At 53.1% G+C, this 15,154-nt stretch overlaps 1 protein-coding gene and 1 long non-coding RNA gene across 2 annotated transcripts in view; one reads left to right on the forward strand and one right to left on the reverse strand.

The window, feature by feature from the left end:
- Positions 1-6,508, forward strand: part of SDC3 (syndecan 3) — a 38,085-nt gene extending 31,577 nt beyond the window's left edge. Inside the window, exons 4-5 of the mRNA XM_082423058.1 lie at positions 1,224-1,515; positions 2,479-6,508. Of these exons, the coding sequence (XP_082279184.1) occupies positions 1,224-1,515; positions 2,479-2,645 (459 nt within the window). The 3' untranslated portion in view covers positions 2,646-6,508. The remainder of the gene's footprint in view (positions 1-1,223; positions 1,516-2,478) is intronic.
- Positions 1-15,154, reverse strand: part of LOC309637465 — a 606,851-nt gene that overhangs the window by 221,671 nt on the left and 370,026 nt on the right. The window lies entirely within an intron of this gene.

A 15,154-nucleotide genomic window follows, 5' to 3' on the forward strand; every position in this document is an offset into this window, starting at 1 on the left:
GGGGTGGCACTGCCGTCATCCTCCCTTAAAGGTGAGGCCCCTTTCCAAGGCTTCACAGGCAGCAATGGCAGAGTCAGGATTTGAACCTGGCAGTCAGCTCCAGAGCTCCTTGGGGTGTGTGTGTGTGTGTGTGTGTGTGTGTGTGTGTGTGTGTTCGGGGTATTATGGATGGGGAGGTTGAAGGGAAGAGGATGAAGATGTAAGGAATGCCGGGATGGGTGGGATCAAGGAAGTGGCAGAAGTAGCCTGGTCCCTGCTGGGTGTGCTGGGCAAGGAGGGCATGTAGGGACATTGATTGGGGTATTAAAGCCCTTTGCATCCGCCTCACAGAGGAGGACCCTCAGGCTATGGGGCTGCCTTCAGGTCATCATCAGGCCCTCCGACTCCCCAGCCGGCCCCAGCAGGACGCAGGCCCTGCTCTTGGCTCCTCTGAGCACTCGGGACAACCTGGTGTTTCACAGATGCTTGGCCAGGCAGGCAGGGGAGACAGTGCTGGGGCACTGAGACCAGGTTGCTGGTGCAGCCTCTGCTCACGGCCTTTCCTCGGCCTGGACACCAGACCCACGCTCTCCATGCCCACTTGTGAAGCAGCTACATCCCTGCCATGATCCCACCTCTGGTCCTGCCTCCATGTGGTGGGAGCCATTGAGATTTGTGGTGCTCTTGGACTGACCTTCAGGCTAAGGGACTCACACCTGCCCTAGGCACGTGGATCCAGGATCAGGCCCATGTATTTAAGAGCTGCACCCAGCTGTCCCCAAGCAGCAGTCCCTGATAGGAACCCCCTAAGGATTGTTAGAAAGGCAGCTGGAGAAGGAAGTAATGGAGATGGGATGGGGACCAGGATGTGTCCAGGATGAGAATAGAGGCAGTGTAGTAGAGTGGTTAGGAACACAGATTCTGGAGTTGGATAGATCTGGATTTTAGTTCTGCTTCTACCACTTACTAGCTGTGTGTCCTTGGGCAAGTCATTTAACCTCTCTGGGCCTATTTCCTGCTCTATAAATTAGGGGGTAATAATACCTCCTTTATGAGGATATTGTGAGGATAAAATGCCCATGATGTGCTTAGCACAGGGCCTGGCACGTGGTGCACGCTTACTGAGTGTCAGCCCCACCAGAGAAGTGGCGTGGTGGCAGTGGGCTTGTGTGCATGTGTGTATGGCTGCACTGTGGCAGGGGGTGCTGGGGCCTGGCTCCTGAGTCATGCTACCCTCCCTACAGACCCCAACTCCAGAGTTCTTCCTGACCACGATCCGGGATGAGCCAGAGGTGCCAGTGAGCGGGGGACCCAGTGGGGACTTTGAGCTGCCGGAGGAAGAGACCACACAGCCAGACACAGCCAATGAGGTGGTGGCTGTGGGTGGGGCCGCGGCCAAGCCGTCACCTCGACCTGGGACGCTGCCCAAGGGTGCCCGCCCAGGCCCCAGCCTCCTGGACAATGCCATCGACTCGGGCAGCTCGGCGGCTCAGCTGCCCCAGAAGAGCATCCTGGAGCGGAAGGAAGTGCTCGTAGGTGAGACTTGGGGCCTGGGAGGAGCCCAGAGGGGGCAGCTGGTGGGGCTTCAGTTTGCCCTCTATGAACCCAGGAGGGAGGGTAGGGTGTGGGTTTCCTAGGAGCCTAGTTTCCTAGGAAGGGAAAGCTGGGGACTCGGGGACCCCAGGACGTACCCTCTGGTTCCTCTTCTGACCTTCCTTATCCCAGGGTCTGACCTCCATCCTACCTCCAGCACTTTCCTCAACACCCTCCGACCCCTCCTCAGACTCTGCCCTTGACCCCTGCTTCCCTGGACCATGCTGATTCACCCCTCCTGGACCGCAACCTCTGGATCCTAATCCCTGGCCCCATCCTTGGTTTGACCTGCTCCCACCCTTGATGCCAGCCCTGAGGACCTGCCCTTGGCCTTGTCTCCTGAAGAGTCTCTGGATTCATGGTCCAAACCCTGCTCCCCACTTAGGAGCGGTGTGGCCTCGGGCAGGTGCTTCACCATTCCAGGCTCCCTTTTCCTCATCTGTGGAATGGGGATAATCATTTTGCACTTAATCAATTCTAAGTGCACATCTGTTCATATGTTAACCCTTCTGCAGTTGGGATGTGTCCTAGTTTAGATGGCAGAGATTTTTCCATCCTAAGGGTATATAAAATACTGGAGCATCTTCTGATTGATGGCATCTTACATTTGATGAGGACCGTAGCACAGCACCTCCCTCATAGCACTGTGTGAAGATTCCATGCATTCATGTGATGAGAACAGGTGATTAGAACAGTGCCAGGCTGCAGTGAGGGCTGTAAATGGCAGCCAGTGCTGGTGTTTTAGCATTGACTCCAAACTTCACTCCAACTCTGGTCTCAGGTTCAAGATTCCCAGCCCTTTCCCAACTCTTGCCCCCATCCCCCAGGGCCCTCTGCCCTCTCCTCAGGCTCTAAGCTCGTCCCACCCTGCCTCTGGCTCTTGACCTCTGCCCTCTTCCTCCACAGCTGTGATTGTGGGCGGGGTGGTGGGCGCCCTCTTTGCCGCCTTCCTGGTCACACTGCTCATCTACCGCATGAAGAAGAAGGACGAGGGCAGCTACACGCTGGAGGAACCCAAACAGGCGAGCGTCACATACCAGAAGCCCGACAAGCAAGAGGAGTTCTACGCCTAGCGGAGCCAGAGTGCCTCCCTGTAGCCTCAGCGCCACCCCTGCGCCCACTCCCTGGTCCGGAGCCACCAGTCCCACCCTGGGACTGGGTCTGGGACTGGGCCTGGGAGACAGCCTGGCCCCAGTTCATCTCTGCCACCCTCCCAAGGTCTGCCCAGACTGCCAGCTTCACACAGCTCTTCCCCAAGGGACAGGGGGCATTGCCATCTGCTCCAGACTGTGCCCTTATGAGCTCATCACTTGTCCGCCCCCACCAGCCTGGGGCTTTAGGACCTCATGTCAGGTGGACAGGAGGAAGGAAACTCCTGATAGGCTGGTGGAAGAAGGGGTGGGGCTTAAGCCCCAACCTGGCCCCACGGGGCTGACTGAGGTTTCCTTTTGGGGGCAGAGAGGCACTCAGGCTGGTTTCCAGGACAAGCATTTGGCAAACTCAGCCCTTGAAATCACTGAGGCACTGCAACCTCTTGCTTCTGTCCCAGGCCCCCTCCCTTCTTGGGTGAGACAGTACCCCTCACCACCAACCTGTCTTGTCCCGGCCTCTCTGGGGTTGTGGGGTCGTTTTCCCTCACCCTTGCCCAATGCACATGCACCCACAGGCTTCACCTCCTTCCCGGTCTGCCCCTGAGGAATTGGCTTCCCGAGAGTGCACTGGCAGCCACTGGTGAGGAGGGGCTGGGCTGCTTGGACCTCCTTCCGAGTGGACTCTGCACAGACACTATCTCCCACATGGTCACACGTATTGTCACACACAGACAAAAGCACGCAGTGACAAAATTATATGCAATCTTGACCACCCAGCCAATCCAGACATGTCACAGACACACACGTTCTTCCAAAGAGGTTTATTCATTTCTTATGTGCCCCCAAATGCTTATGACAATGCAAGTCACTAATCATCGTTACCCAGTGGTGATGGTGTGGCCTGCCTCCCTCTCTGCCACACTCCTCCCACCCCCCACCCACCCATACACCTGACACCACACACGTTGCCTCCAGCTTTCAGGCTCACTGGGGAGGGTGCCATTAGGCCAGAACAATCAGCCCATATTGGGTCCCCTGAGGTGCCCTGTCACACTCAGCCCTCACGACACCCTCACCAACCACATTGCCACTGACCCCGGCAAGGACGATGCAATCCCACGTGGCTGCACAGTCTCACCCACACAGCCCCGCTCTCACACTTGGACACTTGCCTTTCCTGGAATGAAGTGCGGTGTGGGGGCCATTGCCACAAGCCCCCTCAGGACGTTGCACACCTGCTGAGCCTGGCTTCACCCTGCCTGTTTCCCTCCTCTCTGTAGCCTGCAAAGGGCTTTCTTGGGGGCAAGTCCCCCACTTGCTGAGGAAGGCAGGCTGGTTCCCGGAATTCAGCCTTGGCTGGGGAGGGGGCTTGGGTCCCCCGGGACCGAAGGCCCCAGGTGGGGAGGGAGCATGTGGTGGGGCTCCTGGGCTCCCTACATCCCCCCCCTGCTCTGAGCTGGGGTACGACTCTGCCTCCCAGGACACAAGTCTCCAAAGTGCCTGCGAGGGTGGGCCCTGCACCTGGGCCCTCTGCACCCTCTCCCTTTGGCCTTGCCGGGTCCACCTCAGCCCCACCCCTGGGCCCCTGGGGGCCTCCCGTGGACACCTGCCCATTCATTTGGCCAGACAACCTGGCGGTTGTCCTGGCTGCAGGTGGAAGCAGCCCATCCAGACGCACTGCCCCAGGCCGAGGGCTGCGGGCAGGCTGGAGTCGGGGTGTCACAGGCCCCAGCCCGCCTCCCCCGTCTCTGTTACCCTTGCAGATGGAGCCTCTTATGTAGATACTTTAAATGTGGGGTCACAAATCTCCTATGGGGGGTGTGCTAGGTGGGGCCTCTTGGAGCCAAGGGATGTGGTCTGAGTTGTCATGGTCTGGGCCTCACACCCCCACCCCTTGCCGACAACCCAGATTAAAGTCAGGAGCCCGGGTTTTATTTCTGTTCCCTTTTCAAGACTTGCTGGCAATAGACTCGTGCAGGGTGAGGGCTGGGGGTGCCTGAGGCGGTGAGGGTGAGGTCTAGGGAGCTTTGCAGCCTGTCGTTTCCACTGTCCTACTCCCAGGCTGGGGCTCCATCTTTCAGACCTGCAGGCCCCCTTGGCAGGGCCTGGAGGCTGGTGAGGAACCTAGCTGGTCCCACTCTTTGAGGGGCAGGAGTAGGGGGAGGCCTCCTGGGCCCACGATCTGTTGGAGGTGACCTGGCCTCAGTCATCCCTGGAGTGTAAGGGCTGGGGGACAGGAGAGACCAAAGTCCCAGCCTCCCTCTACCCTGCTTCCTGGCGGGCTGCTGTCCTGGGGCAGCAGCTCTGGTGAGAAGGCCTGGGCAGGCCAAGGCTGAGAAGCCAGGGAGCAAGAAGGAGAGGGGATCTGGACCACCCAGGGGAGCTCTGGGATGCTGGGACTGGGGTAAGAGACCCAGCAGTGGGCACAGCCTCGGCATGGGGCTGGAGCCCGTGGTGGGTGCAGGGTCGAGCACAGGACGGCTGAGCAGGGCGTAGGCTGGCTGGAGTGGGCTCAGAGGGGCTGCATGGGTCCAGCCTGGCCCCAGCAGGCCTAACTCCTCATGCTCTGTGGGCTGGCTTCTAACTTGGGGCCTCCTGGCACCGGCCTTTTCTCTGTGTCCTTAGCATTTGCGAGAAGAGGCCGAGGGCCTCGTTCATGGGGCCCTGGAACCAAGAAAAATGTCCAGGCTTTACCTTCATGAAGTTTCACACCGTCCGATCAGCCCAAATCCATCCCAGCCAGCCCAAGTCCAGCGCAGCAATCCCAGAGTGGGCGGTACAAAGGACGAGCTGGAGCTCTCACCCTGCCTGGATACATGGTGTGATGCGTGCAGGCCCTGCCCAAATATGTCCCCAGCCACCCCGGTGCTCCTGGGGAGGGCGTCCTGCAGGGCCCTGGCATTGCCGGGAAACGTGGCCAATTCCAGAGGAAGAGGGAGCTTGTGTGCTTGACAGCCTCTGGGGCCTCAGCTGCCAGAGAGTGCAAGGCAGGCTGGGGCCACCCCTCAGCTGTGACTCCTAGAGCCCAAGCTCTGTCTCCCCAGGGGGCCAGAGGGGATGCCTCCCCTGAAGGGTTGGTCCCCTTGTTCAGAAGCAGATGGGTGGTCACCGGGGCTGGGCCGGGCAGGTCAGCCCCTCCCGGGGTTGGCAAAGCCATCTGTCCAGGCTTCCTGGACAGATGGGGTCCTGGGCACAGAGCAGACACACCTCTGCCTCATGGTAACAGGAGTGGGCACTGCCTACTTGGCGCTCCTGAATTTCTTCTCCTGACAACCACCACCCTGGACTTGCTTCCCCAGGCCTCCTGCCTGTAAATAGAAGCCCACAGACTGTGTACAGATTTACAGAGATGCCGAGGCTGGGCCCCAGAGTTGCCATCTAAGGGCTGATGGCCCCAGCATCCCCCGGGTGCCCACCAGGCAACTCAGTGCACCAGCCCCAGCGTGGCGAATGCATGTAAATATTTTTCGTAGGCAGCAGTGTGGCTCCAGAGAGCCCCCTGAAGACAGTGTCCCTCCTGTGCGTCCTTTCTCCTATACAGATCCCTCCAAGAACCTGGCCTGGGGTACGGGGAGTTTGTCCTTCCCTCCCCCAGGCCTTACCTGCCCCTCCTCTCCCTCATAACCTGTTTATTAACCATACCTGTCCTGAGTTCATGGCCAAAACTTTAAATACGAAAAAGCAGTGGAAAAAGACTGGAGAAAGAAACCAAGGCACCTGCTCCACTGTGGGCGCTCACCTGTCCCAGCCTTGTGAAGGAACTGTGGTTTTTTTCTTTTTGTTTTTTTTTTAACACTTCCTGTGCTGTGCCCATTTATAAGAGGAAATAAAATTAAACCGAAATGCTGCACTGTGGTCAGAGCGTGAGATAAGCATGGAGGTCATTTGGGGGTGGGGCAGCCCGCTGTCCCATTTGGGCCTCAGCCACATCCCCCTTTAAATGAAATTGAGAAGCAAGCAAAGGAAATTGACCGACAGCCCCTCGTGGGAACCATTATGGTAAAAGCTGCTCTAGGTTGAGAGTGTTCGGGAGGCCATGGAGCTGACTGCGGCGAGGCTGAGTGGGCGCTGCGGTTGGGCGGTGCCAGGCTGTGGTGGCACCGGGGGCCCTGTGGTCCAGCCCCAGGGGAAGAAGAACTGTGGTTTCCAGCCACAGGAGAGAATCTTGGGACCGCAGGATATTGGAACTGGACTGGCCAAGGTGAGATGTCTTTGGGGTCTGAAGGGCCTGGTTTCAAGCCCAGGTGACGTTTCCTAGCTCTGACTCTGGAGGACCTACTTGGCATGAGGCTCAGTGTTCTTACCTGAGAAATGGGGTAAGCATTAACAACATCCCCAAAGACTATGTGAGGAGGAACACTCAGCACGGTCAACCTCAGCTCACAGGGTCTTGGATGATGGCGTTGGGACAGAAGTGAACCCGGGACAGGAGTTCCGTGGCCTGGAAGCCCAGATGATCTCCTGGGATCACAGGGTCATGGAGCTGGGAGGGCCTTAGAGCCAGCCCTGGGCCCCTTGGGGTAGAAATCCCTTCTTCAGTGCCTCTTGGGGGACTTCCCTGCCCCTGCCAGCACACCTCTTATGACAGGGGCTTGGTGCATCCTGGGGACCAGATCACTCTGCCTGTTGAGAAGTCCTTTATTTTTAGCCAAAATCTGCCTCTCTTGTGTTTCCTTTCTCTGGTCTTCATTCTCCTCTGGAGGCACGCAGGGCTCTGCCCCCTTGCCATGGGATAGCTCCAGGCATGAGTGTCATGGTCAAAACCCTTCCTCCTTCAAAGAAAACCTCTCCATGTCCTCTAGAGATTTATTCATCTTAAAATGTGATACTCACACAGGGTCCTGATGGTTCTGGGGTGGGTTGGAGGCTGAGGCCCCTGGATGTGGTACAAGATCCTACCCAACCTGCCCTCCCTTCACTAAAGTTTCTTGAGTGCCCCCAGGTGCCATCCTGGTGAGCACTTAATCTACTTGGGAGAGAGCTAAAAACCAGGGTCTCATGACTATGTAATGACACTGGTCTGTGGGGGTGTGTTTCCTCAGCCACCACCTCCAACCACCCCCCACCAAGCATTCCCCTCACTGCCAGACAATTCAGGGACAGAGCCCCAAGGCCTGGGTCCTCACTGTGGAACTTCAGACCATGTGTGCCCTGACAGTCTCAGGCTGCACAGCTATAAAATGGGGTGAAGGGGCCAGCCTCACCATGTTGAGGTTCTCACAGAGGCCTGGGCCCCAGTTAGAAGCCTGCTATGACATGAGGGGTGGTTTTGCCACCATTCAAGTCCCAGCTCCTGACATGGTCCCTCCTTCAGGGAGTTTTGGAAGTTGATTCCATCCTCTCTGAGTTCCTATAACCTAGAGTTATCTTCCCACCTGCAGGGCCCCCACCACCTTCTCATCTGAATTCAAGTGACCTGCATCATATTGTGTTCTCAGCCTGGAAGAGTAAAAAGAGTCTGATCCTGGAGTCGAGTGGACTCAGCTGTGTGCACTTGGGCACAATGCTGTACCTCTCTGAGCCTGTTTCCTCATGTGCAAATGTGGACAATAAGGTCAATATTTGGAGACTCTTGTGAAGATTAAATGAGATAACATATTGAAAGCAAGTAGCATGGAGCTTGGCATATGTGGCACCCAGCTGCTGGACTTCAATCCCTCTTTGTACAATCAGTCTTTAACAGGCAAACCTTTACTCAAATCCCAACTCCACCACTGACTAGCTATGAGACCTTGGGCGGGTTATTCAGACTCCTAGTGCTCAGTCTCCTCACCTGTAAAATGGGCTAATAGTGCCTGCCTCATATGCGTGGTGTTCAGAACCATGCCTGGCATACAGTAGGTGCTATATAACTGGGCTATTATTCGTATTGTTGTTGTTGCTGTTGCTGTCATTATCTGCAGGGTCCAGCCTGCTGCCTGTTGAATGAGTAAATGACAAGGAATCTGGGTAGAAATCAAAATATCGGTGTCAGCTCTGGAGTGAACTATGACTTAGGCTGAGGCTTGTCAGAGCTGAGGCTGATGCCTGGAAGTCATCCATGTAGGTTGTACAGATGGGCTGGAAGCTGCTGGGAGTTGGAGCATTTCTCTCTGGGCCCCTTGGCCCAGGGATGAGCAACAAACAGAGGGGGAAGGAGGAAGAATAGCTGATTGTTTCCTGAGGCCCATGAGGTTGCAGTCTCCTGCCAAGCTGCCCCAAGAACAGAGTGTGCTCAGCTTCCGAGCGCCGCCCACCCTGCCTCTGCTGGCCTGAGGGTGGGCTTGGGACAGACCGAAGGTCCAGGTTTATTACCGCCAGAGCTGCAAGCCTTATCCACACTCAGGGAAGAAGGAGGCTGGGCCAGAGAGCAGACAGCAGAGGGGATGGGTGAGGCACTGACTGCCAGGCACCGTGAGACGGGCTCGTCTCACATTAGCTCATTTTAGCCTCGTGCAGGTCTGCCCCCCTGACTGGTTTTTGCAAATGAAGAAAGCAGAGGGCTTCCCTGGTGGCACAGTGGTTAAGAATCTGCCTGCTAATGCAGGGGACACGGGTTTGAGCCCTGGGCCGGGAAGATCCCACATACCGCGGAGCAACGAAGCCCGTGCGCCACAACTACTGAGCCTGCGCTCTAGAACCCGCGAGCCACAACTACTGAAGCCTGTGTGCCTAGAGCCTGTGCTCCTCAACAAGAGAAGCCACCACAATGAGAAGCACTGCACACCGCAACGAAGAGTAGCCCCCGCTCGCCACAACTAGAAAAAGCCCACGTGCAGCAACGAAGACCTGATGCAGCCAAAAAAAAGCAGAAACCTGAGGCCATAATGCTATTAAAAGGTGTAGTGGGATTCGAGTGTGAGTTTCCACATGGAGTCAATGTTCTTTCAGTTCCACCACCCTTTCCTCCCTCTACTGTTAGTTAGTTGTGTGAGCGTGGGCAGGTTACTAAGCTTCTCTGATCCTCAATTATATCATCAGAAAAACAGATGCACAGGGTATTGAAAGGCTTGAAAGTTACATTAACACATGACAATTGTGGGTGCCTTCCAATTGTCAGAGCCCATTCACAGACATTATCTCACTTAATTCTTGGAGAGAATGATTCCCTGCTTTACAGATAAAGACACTGACCCTGTGACCAAAATCCACATTGTGGGACACTTCTTTGGGACAAACCACCCAGCTTCTTCAACTAATAAATTGTAAGGAAGGGGAAAGGAAAAGAGATGGAGAGGGATTTTATAGATAAGCTTAAAAGACGTGTTAACCAATCCATGTGGGAACTTGATTTGGATGCTGATTCAAACAAATTCTAAAAACAAGAGCTAATTATGGGGCAAGTGGAAATGTGAACATTGAATGAATATTTGTCATAAAGGAATCATTGTCAATGTTCTTAGATGTGATAATGGCCCTGTAGTTATGTTTTTTTTTTTTTTAAAAGAGTCTTTATCTTCATACAGACTGAAATTTTGGCAGATGAAGTGATGGGATGTCTGGGATTGGCTTAAAAAATATGGGGAGGAGTGGGTGGGAGAATGGAGGACGTAAGATGGGACTTAGGTTGATAATTATACAAGTTGAGTAGTAGGCATATAGGGGGCTCATTATATTATTCTGTCAGCTCTAAGTTTAAATGTTAAATTCTTCATAATAAGATGTTAACGAAAAGAAGTTGATTCCCAGGGAGCATGAGGACTTCCCCCGCCACCGCCCCCCCGGGAGATGCAGAGCTGGGTCTTCTGACTCCAAGCCCAGGCCCCCTGGCCCTCACCCTAGCCCTGCTGTGGACTCCTGGAATGTCATATTTTCCCTGGCTTGATGTCGTCCACTCCCAGACGGCCAGCACCTTCAGGGGCCCCGCTCCCTCCCCTTTTATGGAACCTGGCTCTCCTGAATGGCTCTGATGAAGAAATTCACATGAAACTGTTCTGATGAAGAAATTCACATGAAACGGTGATGAGTGACAGTGGCTTCAGTTATTGCCTCCTCCAGAGGTATTTGCCTTCTGCCAAAGAGAGTAAGAGAAATGGCCCTTCCGGAGTGGGTGTCACAGCTCACAGAGCACGTGTCACAGCTCACAGAGCACGTGTCACAGCTCACAGAGCACTTTCCAAGGAACCCTTGGCCCTGCTTACTGTCCACATCAGTCCCGGGAGGTGGACTGGTTGGGGAGGATGACTCCTCCCACTTTGAAGGACATTGAACTTGGTCATTTCTCCCCATTTTCATGGCTCTGGCCAAGTCTAGACATTTATTATGTCTTGCTGGAAATACTGAAAGAGAGTGGAGAGATGTGGGTTCTCCACCAGCCTCAGCAAGTTCTTCCTGGATTGTCCTGGGGAAGCCAATTTGCTCCTGAGTCTGGCTTTCTCCTCTGTCTAATGGACACAGTAGAGGCCACTGAAGAATTTGTGGGGATCCAAAGAGCAGGCACATCTAAGCGTCCAACACAATGGCTGACACACAGCAGGGGCACAACAGTAAGAGTGATGGTCTTCACAATAATGATCTTCACAATCCAAGACATGGATTGTACTTACCACATGCTGGGCATGATCTAAGCATTCAAAAAAATGTGTGGCATTTAGAAAAGTACCTGGCAAGTGCTATATAGGTATTTATTAAATAAAATAATTTTGCATTATTACCATATTTAATGCTATGGACTGAATTGTTTTCCCCTGGCATAATTCATATGTTGAAGCCCCAACCCCCAAGGCAACAGTATTTGGAGATGGGGCCTCTAAGGAAGTAATTAAGATTAAATGAAGTCATAAGAGTAGGGCCCTGGTCCAATAGGATTGGTGTCCTTACCTTATAAGAAGAGACCCTAAAGAGACTGTGTGCCCCCCTCTCTGTGAGCACATAGGAAAGGCCCACATGAGGGCACAGTGAGAAGGTGGCCGTCTGCAAGGCAGGAAGAGAGACTTCACTAGAAACCAACCATGTTGGCATCTTGATCTTGGACTTCCAGCCTCCAGAACTGTGAGAAGATAAATGTCTCTTGTTTAAGTCAGTAAACCCAGTGTTTGGTATATGGTGATGGCAACCCAAGCAGACTAACACATTTAATCTTTACAAAAACTCTGAGAGGCGGTAGGTATTCTTATTACTCTCATGTTTACAGATGGGGAGACTGATGCATGGAGATTCTGAGAAGGCTAAGGGTGTAGATAAGAAAATGGTAAAACCTTTGACCAAGAAAAACTTTGGTCAAGAAAACCTTGACCCCTCTCCACCCTTCTCTTGGCAAACTCCTATAGGTCCTTCAAAGCCCTACTCCAACATCACCCCCTCTGGGAACTCCCAGGCAGCGTTAGTCGCTGGGGCTGGAAAGGGGAGGAAGAGAGGCCAGGAGGAAATACTTAGACCTGGAAAAGTGGAGGATCGAGAGAAGGCAGGGCCTGTTGGAGGTGGTCAGATGAGTGAGGTGGGAACAAGAGAACTGAAGGGAGGGAGGCAGGCTTGCGAGAGAGTCCCTGGGTTGGCTGTTGGGAAGGTATGAAGGGGGAAGTTCTTAGTCCTCCTTCCTATCATGGGTGCCTCTGTCTTGTGTCTTGTTCTTCAAGGCCCTGCTCAGCCTCTAGCTTTCTTGGTGTTAGCTGTGTTGCATACAAGTTAAGAAATGGACTGGGGCCACGCTGTTCTGGTTTGAATCCTGGCTCCTCTAGTTATCAGCTATGTAATCTCCAGCAATTCATTTACCCTCCCATACCTTAGTATCCTATGGGGATGAAATGGAGGAGAATCATAGTACCCATCTCATAGAATGGTCCTGAGGTTTAATTAAGTTAATACATGGCACATAGAAAATGCTTGATAAATATTAGCTCATAACATCATCTTGGATGACTCCACTTCATGGTGCTCTCTTTCCTCTGAATTCCAATGAGCTTAAATATAAACCATGCAAGTCAACCCAACAGCATTGATAATAACAATGAACCATTATAGGGCACTCACTCTTGGCCAGGTTCTATGCCTGGGCCTTTATATACAGTGTTCCATTTAGATGTTGTAATAACCTCATGAGGTCGATACTATTAATATGCCCATTTTACAGATCAGAAAACTGAGATCTCTTTAAAATGTGTCTAAAGTTACATAGCTAACACAAGGCAGAATGAGGATTTGAACCTAGGCAATCTTAACTCAAGCCCATGTGATTCATTCTAGTTTGTTAATCATTCATCCAATATTGATAGAAGCCTACTTTGTGCCCACCACAGTGCTAGGTACTAGGGATATGGAATTAAAAGACACACAGTCCTGGCCCTCAGGGAACTCACAGGCTGGGGTGGAGAAGACAGACCTGGAATCAGATACCTGAGAATACTCATGACATGGAAGGAACAGGGCTGAGCCTCACATCTGCATTAGATTTACTAGAGGCTATGTTTTATTTGCTAACAATTATTGGGCATTTGAGCTATATAATAAATAATTCTCTCTCTTCCCAAAGACAAGGCAGACAGATTTCTAGAGTGAAAAAAATGACATAAAAAGCACAGCTTTGACATTATTTTTAGATTTCCAAGTAAATCTGAATCTGAAGTTGTTGGATATGAGTATTGCTGGCATTGTGGTTAATCAACTACAGTTCTTAGAAAGCCCCTGCACTCTGGTAACCACCAGTGTTTTCTAACGGGCCCGGGCAAATTAAGCTAACTTATGTCTGACATGAGGGATGCGCGGTAAGTCAGAATTCAATGATGCCAGGTGATGCAGGTACAGAGGAGGGAACAATTAACTTCTGGGAGTACAGAGGAGGGAACAATGAACTTTGGGGCTTCCAGGAGGAGGAAATATTTGGCTTGAGGGTTTTTTCATTAATTAGTTCATTTTTTTCATTAATTTATGGTTGCATTGGGTCTTTCGTTCTGTGCGCGGGCTTTCTCTAGTTGCGGCGAGCGGGGGCTACTCTTTGTTGCGGTGCGTGGGCTTCTCATTGCAGTGGCTTCTCCTGCTGTGGAGCACGGGCTCCAGGCACGCGGGCTTCAGTAGCTGCATTACATGGGCTCAGTAGCTGTGGCTCGCAGGCTCTAGAGCGCAGGCTCAGTAGTTGTGGCGCACCGGCTTAGTTGCTCTGCAGCATGTGGGATCTTCCCGGACCAGGGATCAAACCTGTGTGCCCTGCATTGGCAGGCAGATTCTTAACCACTGCGCCACCAGGAGAGTCCCTTGGTTTGAGTTTTGAAGGCGATATAGGAGTTCTCTGTGAAAAGAAGAGGGGAAATACTCCTCGAGTGAGGGGGAAAGAGTGAGAAAACACCCCAGGATGTTTGGGAATGGATGGAAATCAAGTGAGGCTCAGTGTTGCATTTAAAGGGGTTGGCAAGGGCAAGAGAATAGTGGGCCTGGGTCAGAGAGGGCCTTGAATGCCGTGTTCAATGGCTTGGATTTTACTCTATAAACATTGGTGTGTGTGTGCGTGCGTGCATGGAGCTTTTTAGAGAGTGATATGATCAGATTTACGGTTTGTAAGCATGGCTCTGGCAGCCTGCAGGGAGAGAGGTGAGAAGTTGGTACCAGGGCAATCAATTCCCCATCCAGACTGTAAGTTTCTTGGGTGCAGCAAAGGTCAATATCTCTCCTTCTGGTATTTTCCATAACACCTAGCAGGTGTGGGGCATGCAGCTGGTGCTCAACAAATGCCTGCTGTATGAAATCCATGCATGTCGCAGGACATGCATGCATGCAGATGGATTTTAGTAGCACCCAGAGCCTGCCTGTGGCGCTGTCCATGGTACTAACATGCTCTCTAAGGCTGCAAACCCCAGTGGGCTCCCTGGTGGCAGCTTGGTGTGTGTGTGTGTGTGTGTGTGTGTGTGTGTGTGTGTGTAATGAGGTGGGGGCGGAGACCTTCAACATCTGTCTCTTGGGATCAAGGCAGGGTCCCAGTTGCTCCAGCCTCAGAAGGGCCGCCTCAGTGCCCACATAATCTGGGAGGCAGATCCCCACTTCTCCTGGTCAAGCCTTAGTGCATGGATCTGAGGCAGGAAATGAAGCCAGACAGAAAAGGTGGGACCAGAGGTAGGGATGGTCTTGAATGTCATGCTTGAGGGTCAAGATCTGTAGAAAGAGAGTGACAAGGTCACATGTGTGTTCCCGAAAGACCACTCTGGTGGTAGCAGGGAGGATGGATTGGAGAGGAAAGGAGGCTCTGGAATTTCTGAGTCCCACATTAGTACTCAATGTCATGCAACAGAACTTCGGAGAGAGAGGGAATCAGTGAATTTTAGAATAACCAGGCAGGTCCTCCTGGAGGAGGTGGGGCTTGAGCTGGCCCTTGAAGGATTCTTAGAGAAAGAGGAAGAGGGGTATGCCAAGCAGGGCATGAGCAAAGGCAGAGAGGTCAGACTGGCTAAGAGAATGAAGAGACACCTGCCTTTCTCTCTGCTCCCCACCTCCTTGCTGGGGCCCTTCTGAGCAGGGAAGGGGCTGCTCTGAGACTGAACTCAGCTGTATTTCTGGGTGTCTCTGGCTGAGGGAGGGGGCGATCTGGA

Source organism: Balaenoptera physalus, assembly GCF_965194825.1.
Source record: "Balaenoptera physalus genome assembly, chromosome: 1".
NCBI lineage: Eukaryota > Metazoa > Chordata > Mammalia > Artiodactyla > Balaenopteridae > Balaenoptera > Balaenoptera physalus.